This window comes from Eptatretus burgeri, chromosome 2 (genome assembly GCF_056783735.1).
Source record: "Eptatretus burgeri isolate ZD-2024b chromosome 2, Ebu_testis_v1, whole genome shotgun sequence".
Lineage (NCBI taxonomy): Eukaryota > Metazoa > Chordata > Myxini > Myxiniformes > Myxinidae > Eptatretus > Eptatretus burgeri.
Genome location: NC_140962.1, coordinates 40,149,407 through 40,173,387, shown reverse-complemented (window position 1 = coordinate 40,173,387; position 23,981 = coordinate 40,149,407). Strand labels below are relative to the sequence as shown.

The window sequence follows — 23,981 nt, the reverse complement described above, 5'->3', positions numbered from 1 at the left end:
GATAAAAGTAGCATCCCTGAACATCAATGGAGGTCGCAGTTGTGTGCGTCGCCTCCAGGTATTTCAGCTCTTCCAAGTGAAAAAAAATTGATGTGCTTATGCTGCAGGAGATGCATGCAAATCGGTCTTCTGAAGATGAGTGGTGTAAAATCTTTAAAGGTTGTCTTTTTTTTTCTCGAGTGCACTTGTTGAGGCCAAGGCTGGTGTGGCAATTGTGTTGCATCCTTGACTCCAGCCTTCAGAGATAACTTGTAAGGAAATTTGCAAAGGTTACTTACTGTCTGTGCAATTTGTCAGTAGTAACATAAAGATTTGCATGACAAATGTTTACTGTCCTCGTGCTAACTCTGAAAGAGGTGACTTTCTGTACAAGTTGGCAGAGTTTGTAAGCACCATTGACTTAACCATGTTGCACCCTCAACCCACAACTTGATCGGGACACTTGTGAGCCTCATCCACGCAGTGCAAGGCCTTTGGCACAGCTAGTCAAAAAGTTTAAACTGGTGGATGTGTGGCGGGTACAAAACCGTAAATTCCGTCAGTATACATGGGTTTGTGCATCAAGAAATGTTTTGATATGACGATGGCTCGCCTCGTTGTTAAGAACTCGTATATAAGGCCGTCTGGTTTTTCCGATCATCACATGATTGTCATGGTGTGTGGCTTTCCTCATGTCTGTGAAAGTGCATATTGGACTTTTAATTTGAAACTTTTACAAAGTACACATTTTATAGAAGCTTTTAAAATGGTTTGGGAAAAATGCGAGTCACAAAAGGTTTCATATTTGAACTTAAGACAATGGCGGGACTGCACAAAGTCCCAAATCAAATGTTTTTGCCAACAATACTGCTCGTACAGCACATACATTGCTTTTGGTGTGATATCTGCTTTAAAAAACGATATACTTATCTGTGAGCAGAAAGCTGCATTGTCTAACGTGAATGTCCAGCAGTTGTCGGAGAAAAGGACCCTTCTGGCTGAAATGGTGAAAGAGCGGGCGGCCGGTGCTTTCGTCCGACTGCGGAATGAAAAAGTCCAACTTGACAACCAAACAAAGGGTTCTTCAATTTGGAAAAAATGGTCAAGACCTCTCAACAAATCCATGCTTTGCGCTCATCTGGTGGTGATTTGTTGACCTCCCAGAGTGATATCAAGCATGAAGTACAAGAATATTTTTCTAAACTCTTCGCAAAAATAGATGTGTTTAAGGAGAACAGGAAGCCGATGCTTGAACAGCTCCCTTCTCTGTCTGAAGACCAACAGCAATTGCTTGAGCCTGGCATTTCTCTTGGAGAACTTACTGCTCCGCTCAAGGATAGCAAGGATGGGAAAGCCCCTGGACTAGACGGCCTTCCGGCTGAATTTTATTAGGCTTTCTGGGACATTCTAGGCCCTACTCTTCTTGAGGTCTTTCAGGAGAATGTTGAACAAGGTTAATTGCCATTCAGCTGCTTGAAGGAAGTTTTGTGTCTCCTTCCGAACAAAGGAAACCTGCATGAGACCGCAAATTGGCGGCCTGTGTCACTCCTCAACACGGACTATAAAATATTGTCAAAGCACTTGCAACCCATCTAAAGGAAGTCATCTCCTTCTTGATTGGCACTGATCAATCATACTGTGTTCCAGAACGTTCCATATACGATAATATTTTTTTTGGTGAGAGACTTGATCAGTCTCTGTCGAACTACATCTCCTGGTTTTGATTTTTTACTTTTAGATCAAGAAAAAGCTTTTGACAGTGTTAACCATTCTTTTTTGTTTGACGTATTAAGGAGAACAGGGTTTGGGGGGAAATTTATTGCTTATGTTAAGTTGTTGTACAAAAATGCATCTTGTCTGCTGAAGGTTAATAATAGACTTTGTTACCCTTTCCCCTTTCAGCGAGGCATCCGTCAGGGCTGTGCGCTATCAGGCATGCTCTACTATCTATCCGTTGAACCTTGATTAGTTTTACTTCGGAACTCCGTGTTAGGAGTCTCTCTTTCACAAAACTCCAAAGTCGTTGTTTCAGCTTATGCTGATGATATTTGTGTTGATATTGCAAATCAAAAAGATTTTTCTGAGGTCTCTCGTTCCCTTACCCAGTTTGAGCTTGCTTCGACTGCAAGGGTAAATTGGAAAAAAAGTGTAGCTTTTTGGGTGGGCCCCAGATCGCCTTCCTCGTCCCTGCCTGTTTTACCAGGAGGAATACAGTGGAGTAGTGAGGGGTTTAAATATCTCTTATAATACCAAGCTTGCACACTAAAAACTCGGCTCGCCGTCACACAATCCCTATGAAATTGCTGTGGCACTTAGCGGACATGCCGATAATGTTTGGGAAGTCTTGGCGTTCCATCGTACCACTTGCATTTTGCACAATGCGTATTTTTGTCATTCCCCGTGTACAGTCTGTCATCTGCTAACAGCTATGTTGTACTGCTATCCCATGCATGTGCACGGGTATCGTAAGTTTAGGCTTATTTCTAGGAATTGAAGCGTATGACCAAAAAATTGGGAGAACTTCCTGGAAAAAATTAAATTGAAACTGGCAAGGTGGAGAAGATTGTACCAACTTCTCTCGCTTCAGACACGGTGTCAATCATAAACAACCTGGTGGTTCCATTTATTTGGCATAGAGTTATCCCACATGAACCTCCGAGATACTTGGTCACAGGCATTCAGAGGGTTCTGACTGATTTTTTTTTTTCTGGGGTGGCCACCATTGGCTGGGCCCAGACGTGGTCTGCAGACCCCGAAATGCGGGTGGTAAAAATCTGATGCATATCCCAAGTCGGATAATGGCATTCCGGATTTCCACGATCAAGCGCCTACTGTACAGTGAGTGTGTTCCTTGGCGACCTCTCACAAACGCCTGTTTGCAGAAAGTGGAAGGTCTGAAATATGACCGTGAACTTTTCCTCATCGACCTGCAACACGTTGACATGTCTCAGATCCCCAGTTTTCATCAGAGCCTTTTGAATGCTTGGCAAGTCCTCGGAGTGCAACGTTTAGAGGTATCTTACGATGCCCAAAAGTTTGTACATGAGCCATTAGTTCGGAATCCTTTATTCTCTAGAATTTCAACCTCCAGGTCATTTATGCATTGTTTCACCAGTGTTGGAATAAACAGAGTGCGAGACCTGTTGCATCCATCCTTGAATGCCTGGCTTCCTGTAAGCTCACTTTCATTAAAAACTGGTGTTCGTTCTGCTCGTATTGTGGAAAATGTCTTGAAAGCAGAAATTCAAACCTTTCATGGACTAAACATCGGGTGGACTGGGGTGGATGAAGTGGTAGACTCACGTCTCTATTTCCCTGAACTTCAAATTTCCTCAAAAAAACAAGAGGGTGTGTTCTCCTCAAACTTAGAGGAAATTGGTGTGTTTCACGTCATGGGGAAAACGGCTATCTACAACATATGTCTGGAAGCATATATACCTGGTTTTACAAAACTGTTGAAAAATCGGTGGAATGAGACCTTACCTGCTGGAGCTTTTTTAACTCCAGTGTGGAACAAAATGTATAGTTCTCCAACTCTTGGGCCAACTGGAGACCTGAATTGGAGACTTGCACATCAATCCCTGGTCACAGAGACATTACTTTATCCGCTCAAAAATGGCCATAGAGTCCGTACGTTCACGTTCCCTTTGTTTCCTTTCATGCGATACAGATTTCTGCCTCGTACCTGACATACATACTGTCTCGATAAACCCTTTAATCGTGCAATCAATGGTCCAATCTCCTTCGCTCTGTGTCCTTTTGCAACAATTAATGTAATATGCGGCGTTATATTCATGGATTGGTACATCAAACTGCATTGTTGTTGTGTAAATTCCACCTCCAATCGAATCCCCTCCTCACCAATCCAAAGATCAGTAGTTGCAATTTTGAATTCCATACCGAGCGCATTCTGTACTTAATTTGCATAATTCACATCCCTCCCGAAGCATCATAGTATGCTGTGCAGTGTAGAGGTTCGATCCATTGTGCCATATTTTCTTCCATATTTCCATCGTGGTGCTCCTCCCAATGTTTTATATCGGGAATCCTTTTTAACTCTGCCAAATTATGCTCAGTTGTTTCTCGGACATGTCCTTTGTGTATTCGCCACCGGTACACGGCAGGTCCGATCGTTCGTGATAGCATTTCCAAGGTCTCAGTTTCTTTGTTCTCTGGAATATTTAAATACACCCCATTTTCCGAGCATTTTACCGTGCATCCCAAGCGACAAAGCAAATTGCGTCCCAATAAATTTACAGCTGAATTTGCAGCTAGTAAGAGGCATGATGTGCTTCCAAAGGTCCATATTCGACCATCAGACTTTTGTGTTATAGGAATCTTTTCAACTATACCAGTTATTCCAAGCACGTTTGCGAACTCATGTGATAAAGGTACAATGGGCATAATGCCCTTTATAATTGTTGAGTGGGTATCTCCCGTATCTCCTAAAAATGAAACTTTTTTCCCATTTACCTTCAAATTTAAAGTCGGTTCATCTGAAGGGGTCGCTGTTAACAAAGGGAGTGTGGAGGTTAACCCGCTCTCGTATTGTCAATATCGTTTCTCTTGTTATCTTCCCACCCGCTCTCTGTACCGTACTTGAGAATCCCTACATAGCCTTCGGTTGCGCGGACAGTTTTTTTTTTTTCCAATGTCCAGCTTTCCCGCAATTGTAACGAGCATTTGGGTTTGGAGACGGCCCACGAGGGAGCGCTCTCGTACTATTTTTCGCACATCTCCATTTCGGCTTTGTGTTCCAATTTGGCTTGATGGAGAAAGATCTTGTGTCATCATCAGAGTCTTCTGCCAGACTTGCACGTGGGGCTATTGGTACTTCCGCTTTCCTTTGGTGTCGCGGGCTGTCATCTGAATCCCACCGATTTTCTTCTTCTCGTTTCTCCTTTCGCAATTTTCTTTTATAATCTTCCATCGTCAACATTTGCGAATTCTCCACTTTAATAGTTTCTTTTTTTTTTGCTGCTGCTGCTTTGAAGCAATGTTTCGCTGCTGCGAGCATCTGAGCTGGCGTTTCACCTTCCCATCCGAGTTTAACAAGCTTTATTTGTTTCAACAACGAAGGTAGTAGTCCTTCCACAAACAAGTAAGTCAACAGCTCGTCCGGTATCGCAGCCATGCCCATTCCCGAATGTTGGATAATAACTTGTCATAGTCGATTCATGAACTCTTCCGGTTCTTCATCTTTTTTTTGTCTGCAGCCCTGTATCTTTCCCCAATTTATCTCAGGTGGGCTTATTGCTGTTCTTATTCATTTAAGTAATTGTTGCAATCGAGCATTATAAGGTTGTTTTATTTTTTTTTTGTATACCTTGTCGAGGCTCGTGTGAGAGCTCACACACAACGCACAGCAAGGGGGGCATGAGACAAGAGGGAGGGAGTGGGAAGGACAAAACAGTGGGGAACAGAGACATTAGGAGATCTGTGGAAGGGAGAGGGATGGGACGGGGAACATGGGGAATAGAAGATGGACATTACAGGGACTTTTAGGAAGGAAAGCAGGGAATTTGAAGGAGGTGGGCTTGGGTGGATTATTGGGAGTAGAAAAGATTGAGGATTTGGATGGGGGATGATAAGAGGTGGTGGTGAACAGCTGTTTTGAAGGCCTGGATCTGGATCTGGAGTCCAAAATTGCTGCCAGTTTCCCTTCACTCACTTTCCGGCCCCATTGATCTGGAGGTACTTGGTCACCATGGCCGAACCACACTTGAACCTGTTGATACACTCTGAGGCTGTAATATTGAGCTGCAGCTGATGTTTGAGGCAGACTGTGTGGCTCAACTGCTGCAGTACGTCGTGTGGTTTTGGAATAAAATGTGCGAAGCCTCAGGTCATCCAGGCTTTCGTCGTCATCTCCATTATACAACGAGACAAGACAAAGTTCTCCTGCCTTGACGACATCCTCCATGTTTGACGTGGAATCCAGAAACACCTCTGCTTGTCTTGCAAAGACGTTGTCATTCTTTAGTTTCACGACTGCTTTGCTTTGACCGATCCCAAACACCCTTGACGTGGTGTCACATCCGAGTAGTGCATGAGCGAAGATAATATTGCTGCATACATGACTCCCAACGTGGTGTCTTGTTGCTGCAATGTTCCAGCACCGTGGAGACTTTGTATTCTTCTTCTTTGGGTTTGGCTGGAACCAAATGTTGTTTTCGACATGTACAGCATGGTGAATTAGCAGGACCAGTATGTCTGTGTCGTCTGCTACCACAAGGGTTTGTCTCTGCTCCGCACAAACAACAGCCGTCTCCACCACTAACACGTCAGCATCGCCCCTGGCATGGTGAACATCACAACCAGTTCTCTCCAGTCTGTTACCTAAACAGTTAATGAACCTTTGTTTGTTTTGGACATTTGACAGAAGTTCGTCTTTCTTCGTCTGCAGTTTCATGGTCTCATCAAAGTGAACTGCTGCACCAATGCAACCTTTGCTTCGTTGTTTATGAACACAGACCTTTGTGCTGGGTAAGTCGCTGTATCCATCAAACACAATGATGGCTTTGCCGTATTTGCGAGTAACATACTGGGTGTACATTCTCAGAATCTCATCCCAGGAAGTGCCCATTGTCCATGGAAGTTTGTGGAGAAGTGCGCCACCATCCAAAACATACTGGACCTGGTCAGAAGGTTTGGCAGCATCTTCAAGTGTTGTGGACCAGAGACTATCAACCAAACTATCTTTGTTTCCTGATATTATCACATCTTTGGATTCAAATAATGCAGGTGGGTAAGAGCATCGCTCATATATGAACGCATCTGGCAATTCATCCAATCTAGTACCAGCAGTCACCAGACGTTGGAAGAGGAGTAGCGGATCGATAGTGACTTCATCACTTATCATCACGGAGCTTTTGGTGTCCATTGTTACAGCTTGGTTTTTCTTTTTAAATGTGTAGTCAACCACCTTCTTGCCTACCATTTATTGCAGTATTTGCTGACCCACATGTTTGGCATTGTCACAATTCACAGTGAGGTGTGCTGTTACTCCTGTTGCAATGTTTCGCAGAGACTTTGGCCCATCTGTACTGAATGGATTACGCTGTACCAGATATTGCAAGAGCTCTTGAATGTCACTGTGGTATTTGGTCATTCGAGCATGGCTGGTCTCCTTGTGTTGTTCACTGGTGGTGAAAGTTACTCCCGTGAAATTTTATAAGGCACTATTGATCTCTGCACAGGACGGAGTGGAGAGAATCCATATAAGTCTTTGGGTTTCGGTCAATCCTCGTCCTCTTGTCAGACCTCCACTCGTTTTCAAACTACGCATGAGACACTGTTCTATTGCAAGATAAGTTGAAATGCCAGCCCAAAGCCTATCAGAGCGTCGTACAACATGACATCCATCCATGAAGTATTTGTGGACATCAGGAAGGTCTTCCTCGAGCCTGGACATTTTCTGCAAATACACACGCACACTTTTGACATAAAGATTATGCCGTGATGCAGCAAGGTAAGGTAACATGTCATAGAGACACTGGAGATGAAGTTCCCAATTGCCAAGCCTTTCTGCCTTGATGAATCTGCGGAGGAGGTCTATCATGTCCATATACTGTAGCCAAAGTGTTGCCGTCAAGTTGTCGACTGGCATGTTTTTCTCAGTGACCACTTTCTCTCCTGGAGTACTCAAGATTTCATTGTTTTCTACATCAGCAGGAGAAATTGACCCAGACAGAGCACCCTCCAACAGCTTGGTCAAAGAGGAAAGAAGATTGTTTTCTGCATCAGCATCAATACATGTAGCATCTGAAACACAGGTGAAAACATTTACTTGTATAGTCTAAGTTAATGTGGCAACTTTGTTCGATCCACCTGATTAAAAGATTGTGTAATTGATTTGAAACATTTTAGAAGATATTGAGGTCGAAGTATATTAATCACATGTTACTGATGGGGTTGATTTGTCAACACTCCTATCATCATTGTCATCATCAGGGAGGAAAGTTTCTTCTGGTTCGGCATGTTCAGATGATGACGGAAGAGGGACGTTCAATGCAGTTGATGTCACCAGTGTATTCAGTGCAGCATCAACAAGAAAATGACCTCGAACTGCACGGCTGACTGCCTTTCCTGAGAACATATGTGCCACTGTGTTGTCAGCATACACTACTTCCAACAGCTCCTGAAGGCCTGATCCACTCATCAAGTGGCCAATGGATCCCAGGAAGCTCATTTTTGCATGGAAGCCTCCCAAACGAACGACAGTTGGTTGCAATTCAGGAAGATTCTCTACCATTATGTGTGCCTTCCACCATAACGGTTGATCAAATGTCACCACTGGGTATGCTTGGTACTGACTTGCATGGGAAGATATGAATTTTAATGTAGAATAAATGCAGGTGAGATCGTTTGGATCCAAATCAATCATGGGGAGAAACATGACCGACGACACACCAGGATGTTCTCCTTTGTGGATGAGCTGCATGAACCCAGACCACTGGGGTCTTGGGACTTTCAGCAGCAGCGATGACTTCCAAAGTAGATCTACATCTGCACATGGTTCTTTCGCATTTGGGTTTGTTATTGGCTGGTAGAGGAGAGACTGGAGGCTATCTCTTTCTGAGAAGAAGTGCTGAACAGAAGCAATATCACCAGATGTGACTTTCACTCTTGGAATGGTTCTTGATGATTTTGTCCCGGGTGTCACCATAGCAACAATTCCCATACCGTGGAACGTACCCTTGCCGTCAATACTTCTCACATTGTGGTCAACATTGTCAGCAGAATATTGTATAAAATTGTTTGCACTGAAATTTTGAATCTCTGTGCCATGTGCAACTGAAGAACTTCTTTCGTACTTCTTCACTTCATTGTAAGAGCAGGAAAACCCATGGTGATATAAAGAATCCACCAAAAATTTTGATTGGAAGTGGTGGTGCATTTGAACACCCAAACCAATTTGTAATGGTGCCAGAAGGATACGAGGCCGCGTTGCCTGCATGATCGCTTGTCCTATTGAAGCAATTTTGGTGCTTCGATCTTTTCCACAGAATATTATGTTTAACAACTGTTGCAAGGATGGTGGCATGAACTCCAGTGCTGCTTCTGTTGATATTTCGGCGGCAGTGGGATAGGTGTTCCTGGTCTGATCAAGGTCTTTTATGTCCTGTTTTATGAACTTCGCTGCTGCTTCAATTATGTGGGTCTTCTCATCCTTTTTGTCTTGCATCGTTTGTTGATGAAAATTATGTAGGATGTTGGAAGCGGTGGTGTGAAATGTTTCTACATTTTGTTTGCCATTGATCTCTGTGATGGTTATTCTGTCACTGAAATGTTGTTTTAGTTCAGATTTCCAATGTTGAAAGCTGTACGGCTCTTTCATCTTGCTTATCAAATCGTTGATGGTCACCTGCTTGTCATCATTGTTTTCAAGATACTCCACGACTGCTTGAAAAGCTTCGGATTTTTTGAGTCCTTGGGTCTGCCACTTCCACTGATTTTCTTGCATTTTGCAGCTTTCTGCTCTCTGGCTTGCTGAAAAACGATTGCCACTTGTTTCCCTGCTCTAAAGTTAACACGACAAATGTTGTGATATACTGCATCTGCAGCAGGCAGGTCTTGAACAAAAAGCACCCTACCTCTTACAATGTCAGCCCATTCTCCCTTGAACTCATCACATGCCTTCAGTATTTTGTTCTGGAAATCCATTGTTCTAACAGGAATAAGGTTATGTTCTGATTTTTTGCCTTTGTATACATCTGGACAACCACACAATACACAATCCTCGTCATAACTGAATGTAGTTTAATTCGATCCAAGTGTGTGCTGAAGATGATGATCCTGTTCACCAGAAATTTCACGTTTGTTGTGATACGGGATTGATCTAGGGTTGGTATGGTCACTTCTGCACTTCGCATGGACAGACTGGCCAGCTGCGACTGTTATATCTTTGCCTCTGGCTTCGCTGGCTTTCAGGATACCATCACATCCCTTTTGTGTTAATATCACAGTTCGCTCTCCACCTGACACTGTTTTTTGGCAAATTACACAGTCATCCATCTTGATGTTTCATTTCAGACTTTCTGCAAAAAAAATCATCAATAAATCATTCCTAAACCGATCTCACACAGTGTAAAACTTGCAGAGCTACACATTTTTAAGAATCATGGTCATGGATATTTTGATGTAGATCATATTATAACATAAATAGGAGTACATTGGCCTATTTTGTGCTTTACATGACAACAATACAAGTACATCGGTGTTGAGGTAAATATCGATCCGTGTTTTTGGCCGGAACAGGGTTTGCACTCTACTGAACTCTTGTTGTTTGTATAAACTGGACTACTCGTGACATTTAAGATGACTATATGATTCATCCATAACATTTATAACTCATTTTGAAAGCATTTGGATGTATTTCTGTTATTTTGTGTTTTCACCCGATACAATTTCTGGAATTTAAGGGGGTACGGCTAAATTGTCTCCCTAAAAATATGTTCCACGATTTTTATTTTGGTTGATTTTCAAGATGAATCTCCCAGATGAAAAAGGACTTGAGAAAATAATGTCCGAAAACTATTGCAATTTGTTTCGGGTATATCCACAGGGTGCCTGGATGAGTTAGGGTTTGGGTTTTAAGTGTGAAGGTTAAGGTTGGGTTTGGGTTTGGGGTATGAGGGTTAGACTTTGGCTTTGGGTGTGGGGTATGAAGGATGTGGTTTGGGTTTTAATGTGAGGGTTAGGGTTGGGTTTGGGGTGTTAGGGTTTGGTTTTTCATGTCAGGTTAGGGTTTGGGGTGTTAGGGTTTGGTTTTTCATGAAAGGTTAGGCTTTGGGTGTGGGGTATGAAAGTTGTGGTTTGGGTTTTAATGTGAGGGTGAGGGTTGGGTTTGGGGTGTGAGGGTTTGGTTTTTCATGTAAGGTTAGGGTTTGGGTTTGGGGTGTGAGGGTTTTTTTTTAAAAACAAATTTTTGTATACCTTGTCGAGTCTCATATGAGAGCGAACACACAACACACAGCAAGGAGGGGCATGAGACAAGAGGAGTGGGAGTGGGAAGGACAAAACAGTGGGGAACAGAGACATTAGGGGATCTGTGGAAGGGAGATGAATGGGGTTGGGAACATGGGGAATACAAGACGGACATTACAGGGACTTTCAGGAAGGAAAGCAGGGAATTTGAAGGAGGTGGGCTTGGGTGGATTATCGGGGGTAGAAAAGATCGAGGATTTGGATGGGGGATGATAAGAGGTGGTGGTGAAGAGCTGTTTTGAAGGCCTGGCGGGAAGAATGGGATTGAACAGAGTGAAGGAGTTTATTCCAAAGGTTGGAAAAAAATTGGAATGAAAGAGTGAAGGTGAGCAGTGATTTGTGATTTTGGTAGTTTTACCAGAAGGGGGTTGTTGGCGGACCTTGAGCGCCCTACGGAAATGTGGTGGGGACAAATCGCAGAGAGAGCAGGTGGGGCGAGGCTGGAGAGGAGACGGGAGAAGACAGAAAGACCACCGACCTGCCTGCGGTGAGAGAGTGAGAGGCCCAAAGACTCAGCCTCATCGCGGGAGATGCGAATGATTTGAAATGTCTTGGTTTCCACAGCGTGAAGCTGAGAAAGGTGGGAGGCAGGAGCACCAGCCTAAAGGGGAGAGCAGTACTCCATCAGGCTGCGGACGAAAGCTTTGTTGGTGGTCAGGAGCTCAGGTGGGCCAAGGAAGGACTTTGCATGACGGAGGATTCCCAGTCGGCGACTGGCTTTGGAGGCGAGGTTTGAAATGTGGCTTTCGCAGGAAAGGTCATAACAGATAGTGAGACCCAGAAGCTTGAAAGAAAGGACTTCTTCCAGAGGATTGTTGAGAAAGTGGAGGGCGGGGGGGGGGTTCTAAACCCTCCTTTCAGAGAGACATCGTGAGTGTGAGATTTGTGTTCTTCTTCCTCTTTGCACAAATAAGCAAAGAGAATGGACAAAGTCTGTTTGCCGACATGACACAGGGTCCATGGAATACACAAATGCCACTTCTGGTATTCAGACATGTGATGTACTTCGTCCTCTCCTCAATATTTGAATGCATATCTTGAACGCAAATGTATGAGGAACAAATCAAAAGATGCGTCTCAAACATGTATCTCGCCGTTTGTCCACGAGTGATTTTCACCTCTCGACATCTGATTCCTACAGTTAAGAAGGATGTTCTGTCTGCCTCAAAATTTGGCAATATTATTGATGAGTTCAAGTGCCGGTGTGATGCTCGGTATGTGGGCAGAACAACCCAGACTCTGACTGACAGAATCAAACAGCACGTCCCTTTGTCCATCAGGAAAAACACTATTGGTCCGTGAATACAGCCGGTAACTGCTTGTAGGAAGGTAAAAGCATCAATCCCAACATCGTGTGCATCTGCGATTGGACAGCATTTGATTGAGAATCCAAACAGTGCTGAACATTATAATGTGGATGCATTCAAGATGTTGATGTTGATCATCTCCATGGTGATGGAGCACATACAAATACAATAAGTGTTTCTTTTATATTGTAAGTACAGTACAATAAAACCTTCTTTTAAGAGTTTAAGAATGAATGCTTTACTGGTGAGGGGTAAAACGACTTTCAGGCCAACCTGTCCACAAATATTACAAACCATGACGTAATTACATATAATACATGGGATGATGATACAATGAAAACTGAAATGGGTTCGTTTGGAACCGAATGTGGTTACCATGACAACAATGCTTGCAGCGTCACAAAGACCATCGTCGGGATGCATTGTGTGTTCACCTTTTAGAACATTTCGTCCATTCTGCCACATTCGCTGTTACGATGTGGTCGTACCTTGTTGTGCTCTTGAGTTTTTTCAATGAATTTCAAGAGGATATGTTTCCGGCACACCTGCAAGTGCATCCAGGAGTCTGGACTATAAGGAAGTCTTACCAGGTAAGTGGGAAACGAAGAGAAAGACCGTCCCTGATGGACGGAGGGTAAAGGTTTAAAGATCCCATTGATGAGAATGAAAAGGAAGTTATAGGAACGGAGCAGATTGTGATATTCAAGAAATAATGACGGTTTGATTACGATGTCAACAAATGTAATCTTAAATCTTGTTTCAAGGAAACCACACCTGTTCTGGAATGTTCGATCCGTTTGCTGGGCCTGTGGTCAGAACGTCGTGTTTCAACTTCAGTTTGACCAGATCCCATCTCAGGATTGTTATGAAGGAAATTGATTCCTGTTTTCATTGAAATACCATTTATTTATTAAACTTGTTATATCCGTGTCCACAGATCTTTGGGGAAGGTTCCATCTTCGGCCCGATGGACATTGGACAACTCGTGTCGCTTTGGGGGAGATTCGAATTTGCTGTGGGGATCATTTCCATGGTGATACTTATCATCAACTCGCTTTGTGCGATTTATTTATGGATGAACAAACGGTTCCGGTAAAGCTCTTCACAAGTCCTCATTTTATTATTGATCCTCAAATTAAGAACAGCAAATTATGATCCTGATGGACCTCTCTACTGATGAATATGTTGTTGTTGGAGTTTATATATCTGGTGGTGCTCTGATTGATACATTTGTGCTTCACAGAGAAATGTTCTCTAAAACGAAGTTCAGGTTTTTCTTGTATGTTCACAGAAAGGACAAGAAAGTAGATGGAGAAGATGAGCCTGATGGAGAGGATAAAGATGTGGAAGATGATGATGATGACGCATTTGATTCAGAAGAAGAGGAATGTGATTGTGACGATGACGACGAATGTGATTGCGACGATGACGATGACGGATTTCATTGTGAGGATGGGGACAATGAATGTCTTTGTTCCAATGACGATTGTAATTGAGGACAGGAACACCAGGTTCGCAGGGGAGGAGGGGGAGAGACTCTATTTTGTGTTGTACAACTTTCAGGAATCTGATTTCATTTCAGTTGTAGTTTTTCCAAGTAGTTTTCGATCAGATAAGGTCACCAGCACAGTTTACCACCCTCTGGGAGAAACGAGTTTGCACATCACCTGCTGAAAAGAGTAGTCTGTGTTGCAAAAAGACTATTTTGATATCTGTGTGTGTGTAAAGGGTTCTTAAGGGGTCGAAGTAGTTCAAACGGTGTAAAGGTCATATGGGCTCTTTCAAAGAAAGGGATCAAAATGGATATATGGGGTCTCAACAGGTCTAAAGGATCTGTGGGTATAAATGTTAAAGAGGTCAAAGGATACATAGGAGTTTAAAAGGTCATGTGGGGTCTCAAGGTCGTGAGGGTAAACAGGGTCGAAAGGAGCAACAGCAACAACAGAAGCAGCACGGTGTTGAGGGGCTGCAGGAAAAGCAGAACCCTCACTGTGATCACAGGCTGCAACAGCAACACAAGCAACATGTTACTGAAGGGCTGCAACAGCAACAGCAGAAACATCACGGTGTTGAGACGTCACACCACATGCAGGACCTTCAACAGGTAAATACTCTTCAAAACTTTGGGCAGTTGCGGTGACCACACTTGGTGCAAAAACAGCAAACCCCAAGATCGGGACGTGAAGCTGAAATACATTTTGGCACTTGTTATTTTATAGACATTGCTGTTAATACTTCCTTCGATGAAGAAGAATGTTCTTAATTGTGGAGATAATTGTAATTATAACTTTGGTAGGAAGGTAACTTATTAACATGGTCATCGCGATGCAGGTTAAATCACAAGAAGTTAAACTTCCCTCGATTGGATTATTCACCTTTTTGTCGTTACCTGTTCCATCAGTGCCCTTTCCTGAACAAGTTGTCAAACTGATGAAGATATCAATGTATTTAATCTTTTATATTTTTATTGTTTTTTTTTTTTCCCGAAGACCCCTGAGAAGAGGTGCTCGTTTACTCCCCTCCACCCCTTCGAATGAAACCATCCTTCCGGTTGGAACGTAAGTTGCCAAGATTCTTGCCTTACATTACAAATTATTCCAAACTTTGTCGGAACTACATGTTTTTCACCCCCATCGTGTCCCTTTCTGTCTGTGTCTCAGAAGTGTTTGGAACAAACGAATGTTTTGCTGTACTCTTGGCCAGACAAGAACCAAACAGATCATCCAGTTGGTTAAAGTCTGACATGAGTGTTAATGTATCCGAATATAATTAATTGTGTTCAACTGGATGATCATTGAAATTATTGAAATCGATGGTTCGTAAAAAAATAAAAATCGATACAATTTCATTAATTAATTAAATCGATGAATGTTGGTAATTGAAACGAAGCAGGTTGGATGTCACGTGGCAGTTTTCCAGCTTCTTCCTCATTTCCTCATCTGCCGTGACCAAGGCGAGTAGATTCTAACCGAAACGTCGCCTTTACCGATGAGTAGTAAGTTCAGCTTTTTTCAATTCTAAACTTTTACTGCATTAAAATTAATTGTTTGAAAAACGTTAATTAACGCCCAGTGGGACTTTGTGATGAAGAAAATCAAGATGTGAAATTGAAGGCAAAAGGAAAGGGAAATTGAACTGAGATGCAGAAAGTAATGGAGAGAATACAATGTTTCCAGGATTGTGTAAGAAGGTATTAAAATGATGAACATTATGAATGCGGTGATATACAGTGGTTTTCACTTCCTTCAGCTGATGTGTGCACAGAGACCCAGACAACGAGTTCTACCTTGACCCAGCATATCAATTCTACCTTGATGATCCATAAAATTCGGGAAAATCAGGAGAAGAGTTCTCCCTTGTGGGCGCAAAATTTGAGACCGACCTTCCAGACTCGAAAAATGAGTTCTATCTTGGAGATTTTTGGAGATCTAAACCAATCTATCCATGTCATTCTTGGTTGGATGGTGCTTGATGAGTGGTCGGTTCAGTTGATTAAAAATTAATGGTCATATATTATTTAATTCGATATTAGACATGTGATGTATTTATTTATTCTTTTTCAGCAATATCAAGAAAGTGCTGGGAAGACCTGAGATTTCCTGAGACAAATTTCCAATATATCTCTTCCTTTCCATTTCTTTAAACTTGAAACAACTGAAACTTCATTCTTAAGATGGAACTGGAAGAAAAAAAACAAAAACTTTGTTGAGTTGAAAAACTGTATTGACCTTGTGTTATGATTGAACTGCTCAAAAACAAAAAATTAAACTGTTTAAAAAAATCATAATTCGTTGAGTTGTTTTAAAAAAAAATTGTGTAAAAAATCGCTGGAGAAGGAAGGTTTATTCCAAGTAAGTTGATTATATCTGGTCTGCTGATTTGATTGAACTCAATAATGATAATAATTTATTACCTGAAGTAAAACATGGACAAATATTCATTGGCTCACTCTTTCAATGGAGTGATAATATAAGAGAAATGTTGTTTTAATCAGTGTCTCAATGGGACAGAGATCTAATTATAATCCCAATTTAGGTCAGTCCCTGAAGTTAGTCCCAATTTAACATTGGGGGGGGGGGTTGTAGGGTGGAGGAGGGGAAGGGGGCAGAGATTAAACTCCTGGTTTGAGCTTTTGAGTCTTGAGACAGAGAGTTTTTTCAATTCATTTGTATTATCCCAGTCTCCTATTTAGGGGTTTAGGGGTTAAATAAGAGAGTTCCCCCCCCCCCCACCATTCATTTCCATGGGAGAGGGGAAAATGGGGAGAAAATCAGAATCCTGTTTCGAGCTTTTTAACCTTAAATCAGAGTTTCCCCCTTTTCCCCCATTCATTTGAATGACTGCACTAGAAACCCCATTAATCTACTACTGTCATACTCCATTGCATTTTGTTGGATTTCTTGTGATGTCACAAAGAATTTGATCCCTCCTATATTCTTCTCTGCCCACTGGAACATCTCTTCAGCTGTCAGAATCTGATTATGTCGAGTGACCAGCAAACTTGCCCTTGCAACAAGGCGCTTCACAGTTGCTCCAATCCCATCACATTACTCCATCTTGTGGTGTATGTCATAACTAATGACTTCAAATAGAGAACTGCAGGACATGTTTTTAAAATTAAAACCCAAGCATATGTTTGGATTATCATTACAAGAATTTATTTTTGAATAAAAAATGTACTTATAATTCTTAATTTATGAGAAGAATAATCTAAGTTGTTACATAACCTCAGTTAATGCCCCCTGCATATTCACCATTTTTGGTCAAAGTGGCATTTTCAACTTCCTTCAGATAGAAATATATGCATTTATCAGGAATTCTGATAACAGATCCTTAAATTTCATATGCCAGTTTATAAATATCTGCAGTATCACTTTGCTGGAGTGTTCAGTTTCAGATTTATAAGCTCATGAATATGAAAAAAATGAATAATTTAAAAAAACGTGCATGTAAAAAAAAAATAATTTAAATATGAAGCCATGGGCCTTAGATAAAATTATTCGGTCAGTAGACACATCTTATATGAGGCAATCTTTAGAAAAAAATTAAGATCCTAAACCCCGAGCCACATGGTCAAACCAGGGGACAAAATTGGTCCATTTTAGAGCCCTCGGAGGCAAGGGCTTATGGTAAAACTTTTATAATTCATCACCTAACTGTATTATCCCAACAAAAATGTATCTATGGAGAGATAATGACCCTATAATCACTGTGTTATGAGGAAAAAATTCTAATAGTCCATGAGCCAGGTGGCCGATTTTGAGGTTTTGGTATCAAGAGACTGAATAAACGCCGTTGTGATTTTTGGGTGGCCTAATGTCTCAAGTATTCAAAAAAGTTGAGCGGACCTTTCAGATCAGTTGCTTCATACCCCTAACGGTGGCCATTTTTAAAGATGGCCGCCATATTTTTTGAAATCCATACAAGCAAGTTTCGAGTACAATTAGTCAACTTTGGGTTAAGGTAGACAGACTTTTGAGTGCTCATTTTGTTTGTTAGAACCTGCTGAATCTTATGATATGTGGATTGTTTAGTTTTCTGCGTTTCTGAGCTCGGCATTGAACTTTGTATGTGAAAATTGCGACTATTTTGTCACATTTCATCAAAATATGCAGAGAACTTCCCTCACTGCATCGTTAAAACTATTGTTCTGGTGATAATTTTACTTTGGTTGAGTCAATATGGTTCTTCTGAATCTATAGAATGTGTAGTATAACCCATGTGAGGCCATTATCCCACTGAAAATGGATATATTTTGGAAATTCATTTCTGTGTATTGACTGAATTTGGGGTAGGGGTAGTCGCAGTTCATAATGAAGTCCACTCCCCATGTATCAAAAGTTTACTCAGATTGGTATTTTACTTCAAAATATCCACTTTTAACAAGGTTTGCACATTTTTCTAAATTTGCTTTAACCCTTTAAGACCGAAAATATCCCGCAAATAAGTTTTTTTAATAGCCTTTGAATAAGTAATTGTATGCGTACTCAGAGTCAGAAAATGACAAAGAATAATCCCACAGGTATAAAAGTAGTCATCAGTTAGTTACAAGAAGAACCATGGATTTCCTATTGTCTGTTTTGAAAATTCAGAGTTCTTTCTGGGACCCCCTGTACTTCTTAATTCACTGTGCTGCCACCATGTGGAAACACAGAAAAACGAATTGTTTGACATAACTGTACATTTCCTTCACTGGGATAAGGGAGAAGATTCTCATTTATCTATCTGTTATGTTCATTACATGATCCCAAAGTTTTTCACAAGTTAGTATCATCTTTTACTCATCAACCCCCCATCCATTACCATATAGAGGCCTAGAGAAGTGCACACTCACAATGTAGCAGTGGTCCTATAGAAGTACACAACATGATATACATACATACATACATGGTGCTGCTCTTGTAGATGCAAATGCTTAGAGCCTGGGGTAAGGGGGAGCGCAGTCCCATCACTCACTTGCCTATGATTCCATTCTTCATTAAAAACTGCAAGGGGAAAATCCCTTTTTCAGATGTTTGCAATTTGGGGTTTTCAATCCGGCTGGTGTACCATTTTCGAAGTTAAAAAGGAAGCGATTAACCAACTACTGTGGAACACATTGTGGCCTATAATTCAGTTGATGTTCTATCTTTTCAGGTCCCATTTTGAAAATTTCAAAGAGAAGACAGAGCCATACGTCATGACCGATTCTGAGGAAGACCGCAGGAAAACGAAGCGCCCAAGAGTCGAAAAAGCCAAATGTGCAATATGTGAGGAAGAATGTTTTGTGGATGAACTTGTTAAACTTAAAGACATTGCGTCTTGGCAAAGACTCTGAAATTGCTAAGATAAGACATATTGAACCTATTTTGAGGATTGCTGATGCCAATCCTCCATCCGCACCGGATATCCGTTATCATAAGAAATGCAGACAGACTAACGCATGTTAAAAATCTGAGAAAAATTCAGGGTGATCTCGGTAACTTGAGTCGTGAGCCGAGTTCTGTTCAGCGGAGGTCTTCACGCCAGTCCACAGATGCTGCGGACAAATCACGTGTCTATCCAGAAGTATGCATCTTCTGCGAGAAAAAGACAAAGTACATTCAAGGTTCCCACACAAGGGAACCGCTCATTCAGTCCTCAGAACTAAGGGCTGATGAAACAGTACGTGATGCCGCTATTAGGAGATGTGATGAGAGAATCATTGCCCTCACATCCCGTGACATTGTTGCTGCTGAAGGGCACTACCATGCCACCTGCTATAGGCGTTACACAGTCAACTCAAAACGAGACCAATCAACGGCACCAAAGACCGCATCGCAGTCTGCAGCGGGCGACGATGGCTATGCCAACGCTGCGGGAGTCACACTGGAGAAGTTATATTTGTATGTGCGTTGTAACATATTGTTCAATCCTCGCCTGGTTTCCCTGGTAGAAATCACAGCAAAATTGGAATTGTTTTTCATTGAACAGGGTGTTGAAATTAGAGCGTCCACAAAAAAGAATTTACGCAGAAATCTTGAGGCTGAATTCGGTGACACCTTGCACTTTTTTGAAACAGATCACAGAGTGTTTCTTAGACCACATAACCTTATAACCGATGACATTGCATCTGAAGTTATCCATTTAGAAAAGTGAATTCAGCTGTACAACCAAGGACAAGACTGTGTCCAGTTGATTGAAAATGTTGCAATCATACTCAGGGATAGCATCAAGGGTAGCATACAAGAACCAAATGTGGCCTCCGCACCCCGAAGAACTGGACAAATCATACATTGAATTGCCAGAGTGTCTTATGACATTTTTGAAGGTGCTCCTGGGGGGTACACAGCGTGACGCGTCTGACCGAATCTCTCGGCTGTCATGGTCATTTGCGCAAGATATCTTGAATGATGTCACAAATGCGCAGGTTGTCACACCTAAGCATGTCCTGTTAGCTTATGTTGTGAAAACATTGACAGGTAATGTGGAAGTCATCAGGACCCTCAATAGGCTTGGTCACTTGTTCCTATACCCGACTCGAAGAAATTGACACAGCATTATGCGTTGAGAAAGTTAGTCGAGGTAATGGTGGCATTCCCAAAGAAATTCATCCTGGTGTCCCAACTGTTTTAGCCTTTGACAACATTGACAGGAGGGAAGAAACACTGAGCGGAGAAGGAACAACACATCGTGTTAACAGTATTGTGATGCAGCCTGTGTCTTCAACCTGTGCTCCGCAGAGGCAAGATGAGCCAATCGTTTTTAAGCAGGAGAAAAGAAGAACAATTGAGACAGTTGGTGATTGTCTGCCATTGTATGTAGCAGGCCAGAGAATGGTTCCACCCCCACTAAACACCCCAACTTTGTCAATGCCATTCATAGATGCATCCACAAGTGCTCACCAGCGAAATTACATTTGGCTTCTTGTGCGGATGCATGATATTCACAACCAGATCATACCATCCTGGACTGGATTCAATATCCAGACAAGGGACAATGTTTCAGTATCCAAGGACACCATTAGTTACCTGCCAACAATCAATGCCCCACCTTCAGATCTTTAAACTGTGCAAGAGATTCTGCGCAAATCAGTGTCCATTTGCCAGTCATTAGAACTTGACAAAATATGTGTGGTAATGGACCAAGCTTTGTATGCCAAAGCTACAGAGATAGGTTGGAAACACCAGTTGAAATTCGAACGTATTGTCTTGATGATGGGAAATTTTCATGTCATCTGCAATTTACTGGGCATAATTGGAAAGCTGTTTGGAACTGCTGGAATGTGTGATCTAGATGTTGAATCGGGGAGAATAGCAGAAGGGTCAATTGAGAAAGTCTTATTGGGTCAGCAATACAACCGAGCTGTGCGTCTTCATAAAATCGTTTATGAAGGGATGATGCGACAGGTTTGGTCAGGGTTTTTAGAGTGGTTAGACAACAGCCACCATGATGATCTGCACACGCTTGATGAAACCTTTCGATGTGTGGCTGATCGCCACGAAAATATGTGCTCTGTTACACTTGAATCACTTGAGCAAGACATGTCTTGCCAAAGGATACTTCATCTTTTTGAGGTATACTTGGGTGTTCTGCGTAATGATAGAGGTCCTGTTTCCGCATTCTGGATGACTTGCATTGATCTGGTGGAAATATTACTTGGTCTGATCAGAGCCGATCGTGAAGGCGATTGGTATCTTCACCGAGCATGTATTCGGAAGATGATTCCATGGTGTTTTGCAATGGACAAAACCAATTACTCGTGCTATCTTCCAGTTCACTATGATCAGATGATGATGCTCAATTCTGTTTGCCCTGATCTTCACCAACATTTTCTCAATGGGGGGTTTTCTGTTCAGCGCAGCAGTGGAAACCCATTCGGGAAAATTGCTGAAGACTAAACCCTTGAGGAAACTGTAAATAAAGACACACAAACTTCAGGTGGAACCAGAGGGTTTAGCATGAAGCATGGGACCGTGTCTCGGTACTACCTCACTGCAGAGCATAGGGCAGAAGCCTTACGTCAACTCAGGGAACTAATTTTCATCCAAAGTTTCTCAGGACATCAGGATCTGCAAAGATCTCGCATCAGTAAAGATGAAGTGGACGTAAAGGCTGTGCAGCAAATGCTAGAGAGTAACTGGATGAATCCATTGGACGAGGGATATTCCGATCTGGTGAGCATTTCTACTGGGCTCATCGCTCCACCCGATGTCTGCAAGGACTTGCTCAGTGCACAGGAGAAGGGGGAGGAGGCGTTTATGTGGTTTACTTTGAAATTGGAAAGTGGAGAAGGTTTCTATGAACCTATAAAGAGACTGAAGCTGAAAACATTTGCTGACCTCCAGAAAGTAACAACTGTGAAAACACGAGACAAAGAGGTAGTCCTGAAAGCAAACAACCGGCTCTTTGGTAAAATGATCCTTATTTCTGAAAACAGAAAGCTGGATATGAGACGTTCTTTCGTATCCTCTAGGACAAAAACCATGGTCATTGGCTCATGGGGATGGCACATTAAAAAAGACCGACAAAGCCAGGCTTGGGAATCATATTGAGAAAGAGGCAGCGAAGGTTGACCCACCATCAGATCGAACGGCCACGATAATTGATGGCATGGATTTAGTTCAGAAAATGAATGGGGGCAATCACACATTTGCTGAAATGTCACAGAGGATCTTGAACGATGTACTCAACAAGGGGAAGGGAAGCAGCAGAATTGATGTTGTGTTTGATAATTACAAGGATAGTTCGATTAAAAAATGCGGAGCGGATGATCCGAGGCTCTGCTGAAGGCATAGTCTTCAAAGAGATCCGGGCGGGCCACAGGATAAAAAATTGGAAAAGGTTGTTGTCAAGTGGGGAGAGGAAGAATAATTTCATTGAATACTTGTCAAGTCGTTTGAAGGATCCATCATGCCAAAACAAACTCTGAGACACAGAACTTTTCGTCACATCAGGCGAAAAATGTGTACGGATGGAAAGTGACCGGGTAGAGGAGGTTTCCGAACTTGAGTGTAGTCAGGAAGAAGCTGATACTCGGCTGATTCTGCACTGCAGACATGCTGCTGCTTCTTTTTTGAAAGGGATGGTTATATCAGAGCACACTGATGTCCTAGTACTCCTTCTTGGATTTCATCTTGAATTGGGAACAAGGGTATTGCTGAGATGAGGAAAAAAGAACAAAATTCGCATTATTGATATCAACCGCCTCGGAACAATTCTTGGAAAGGATGTGTGTAATGCTCTGATCGGACTGCATTCCTGGACGGGCTGCGATAGTCAGTGCATTTGCAGGACAAGGAAAAGTAAAGTCGTTGAACAATATTCGGAAAGATGAAAGCTGTCGGAGAGTGTTCTCTGACATTGGTAAAGACTGGGAGCTCAGTGATGAAACATTTGCTCTTGTTCAGGCATACACATGCAAAATGTATTCATCAAATATAGAGATCAAAGAAGTCAATGCACTCAGATATGAACTGTTCAGGTCCAAACGGGGTGAAGTGACAACAGGACAATTGCCACCTTGTCGGGATGCGTTGTATCAGCACACGAGAAGGGCTACTTATCAGGCTTCCAAATGGAGAAGAAGTCTGGAGAACAAGCCGGATGTTCCAAAGCCAACTGATGAACATGGTTGGACCGTCACTGAAGGGGATGTAGCAATCCAATAGCTTACCATCCGACCTGCACCAGATGTTGTCCTGTGATTGCTCCCAAGCGTGCAAGAAAGGCACATGTTCATGCATAGACAATGGTTTATTGTGCACACCGGCTTGCGAGTTAAAGGAGTGTGCAAATTGGAAAGAGGATGAGGATGAAGATGATTTCACGCAAGACGTAGATGACAGTGACGATGATGGTGATTAGTGATTTGAGAAGGCTGTTTATTGCCACATGCCTTCCTGAAGCATTATAACCAACTTTCTAGAATCAAGATAGATGCTAACTTCACACTAAAGTGGACTTTTTGTCAAGCTTTCAATTCCTGGGTCGTTGTAAGTATTTTCAAGAATGTTTCACGAAAACTTGGCCAAAATACCTCATTTTTCAGATATATTTGTCATTTTTTTTTTTACAGAAAACGACTTGCAGAAACCACTTTTATTTCACATGAGAGGAATTTGCATGTAACTTCGAGCAAAATGATCCCAAATAAAAGGTTTTAATCCATTCCAATGATGAGTTATTACATTTTAGTTATCTTTCCCAGTTTCGTCGGAGGGAATGGTGGCCATCTTTGAAAATGGA

At 42.1% G+C, this 23,981-nt stretch overlaps 2 protein-coding genes across 5 annotated transcripts in view; one reads left to right on the top strand and one right to left on the bottom strand.

The window, feature by feature from the left end:
* LOC147031872 (uncharacterized) overlaps positions 1–23,909 on the top strand; it is a 26,217-nt gene extending 2,308 nt beyond the window's left edge. For 2 of the 4 annotated variants that reach the window (XR_015054731.1, XR_015054730.1), the window contains exons 2-4: positions 13,213–14,379; positions 14,765–14,833; positions 18,912–23,909. Coding sequence is in view for 2 of the 4 variants with exons in the window: in XM_085868414.1 (XP_085724540.1) it covers positions 12,752–12,865; positions 13,213–13,367; positions 13,567–13,771 (474 nt within the window). In the remaining 2 variants the exon portion in view is untranslated. Of the gene's footprint in view, positions 1–10,825; positions 12,866–13,212; positions 14,380–14,764; positions 14,834–15,838; positions 16,318–18,911 lie in introns of those variants that run through there. The other 2 variants (XM_085868414.1, XM_085868420.1) reach the window with 2 other exon arrangements.
* LOC147031871 (uncharacterized) overlaps positions 1–23,981 on the bottom strand; it is a 65,219-nt gene that overhangs the window by 8,920 nt on the left and 32,318 nt on the right. The window contains exon 2 of the mRNA XM_085868398.1: positions 1–10,019. This exon is cut by the window's left edge and continues 1,677 nt beyond it. Within this exon, the coding sequence (XP_085724524.1) occupies positions 7,871–9,445 (1,575 nt within the window). The 5' untranslated portion in view covers positions 9,446–10,019 and the 3' untranslated portion in view covers positions 1–7,870. The remainder of the gene's footprint in view (positions 10,020–23,981) is intronic.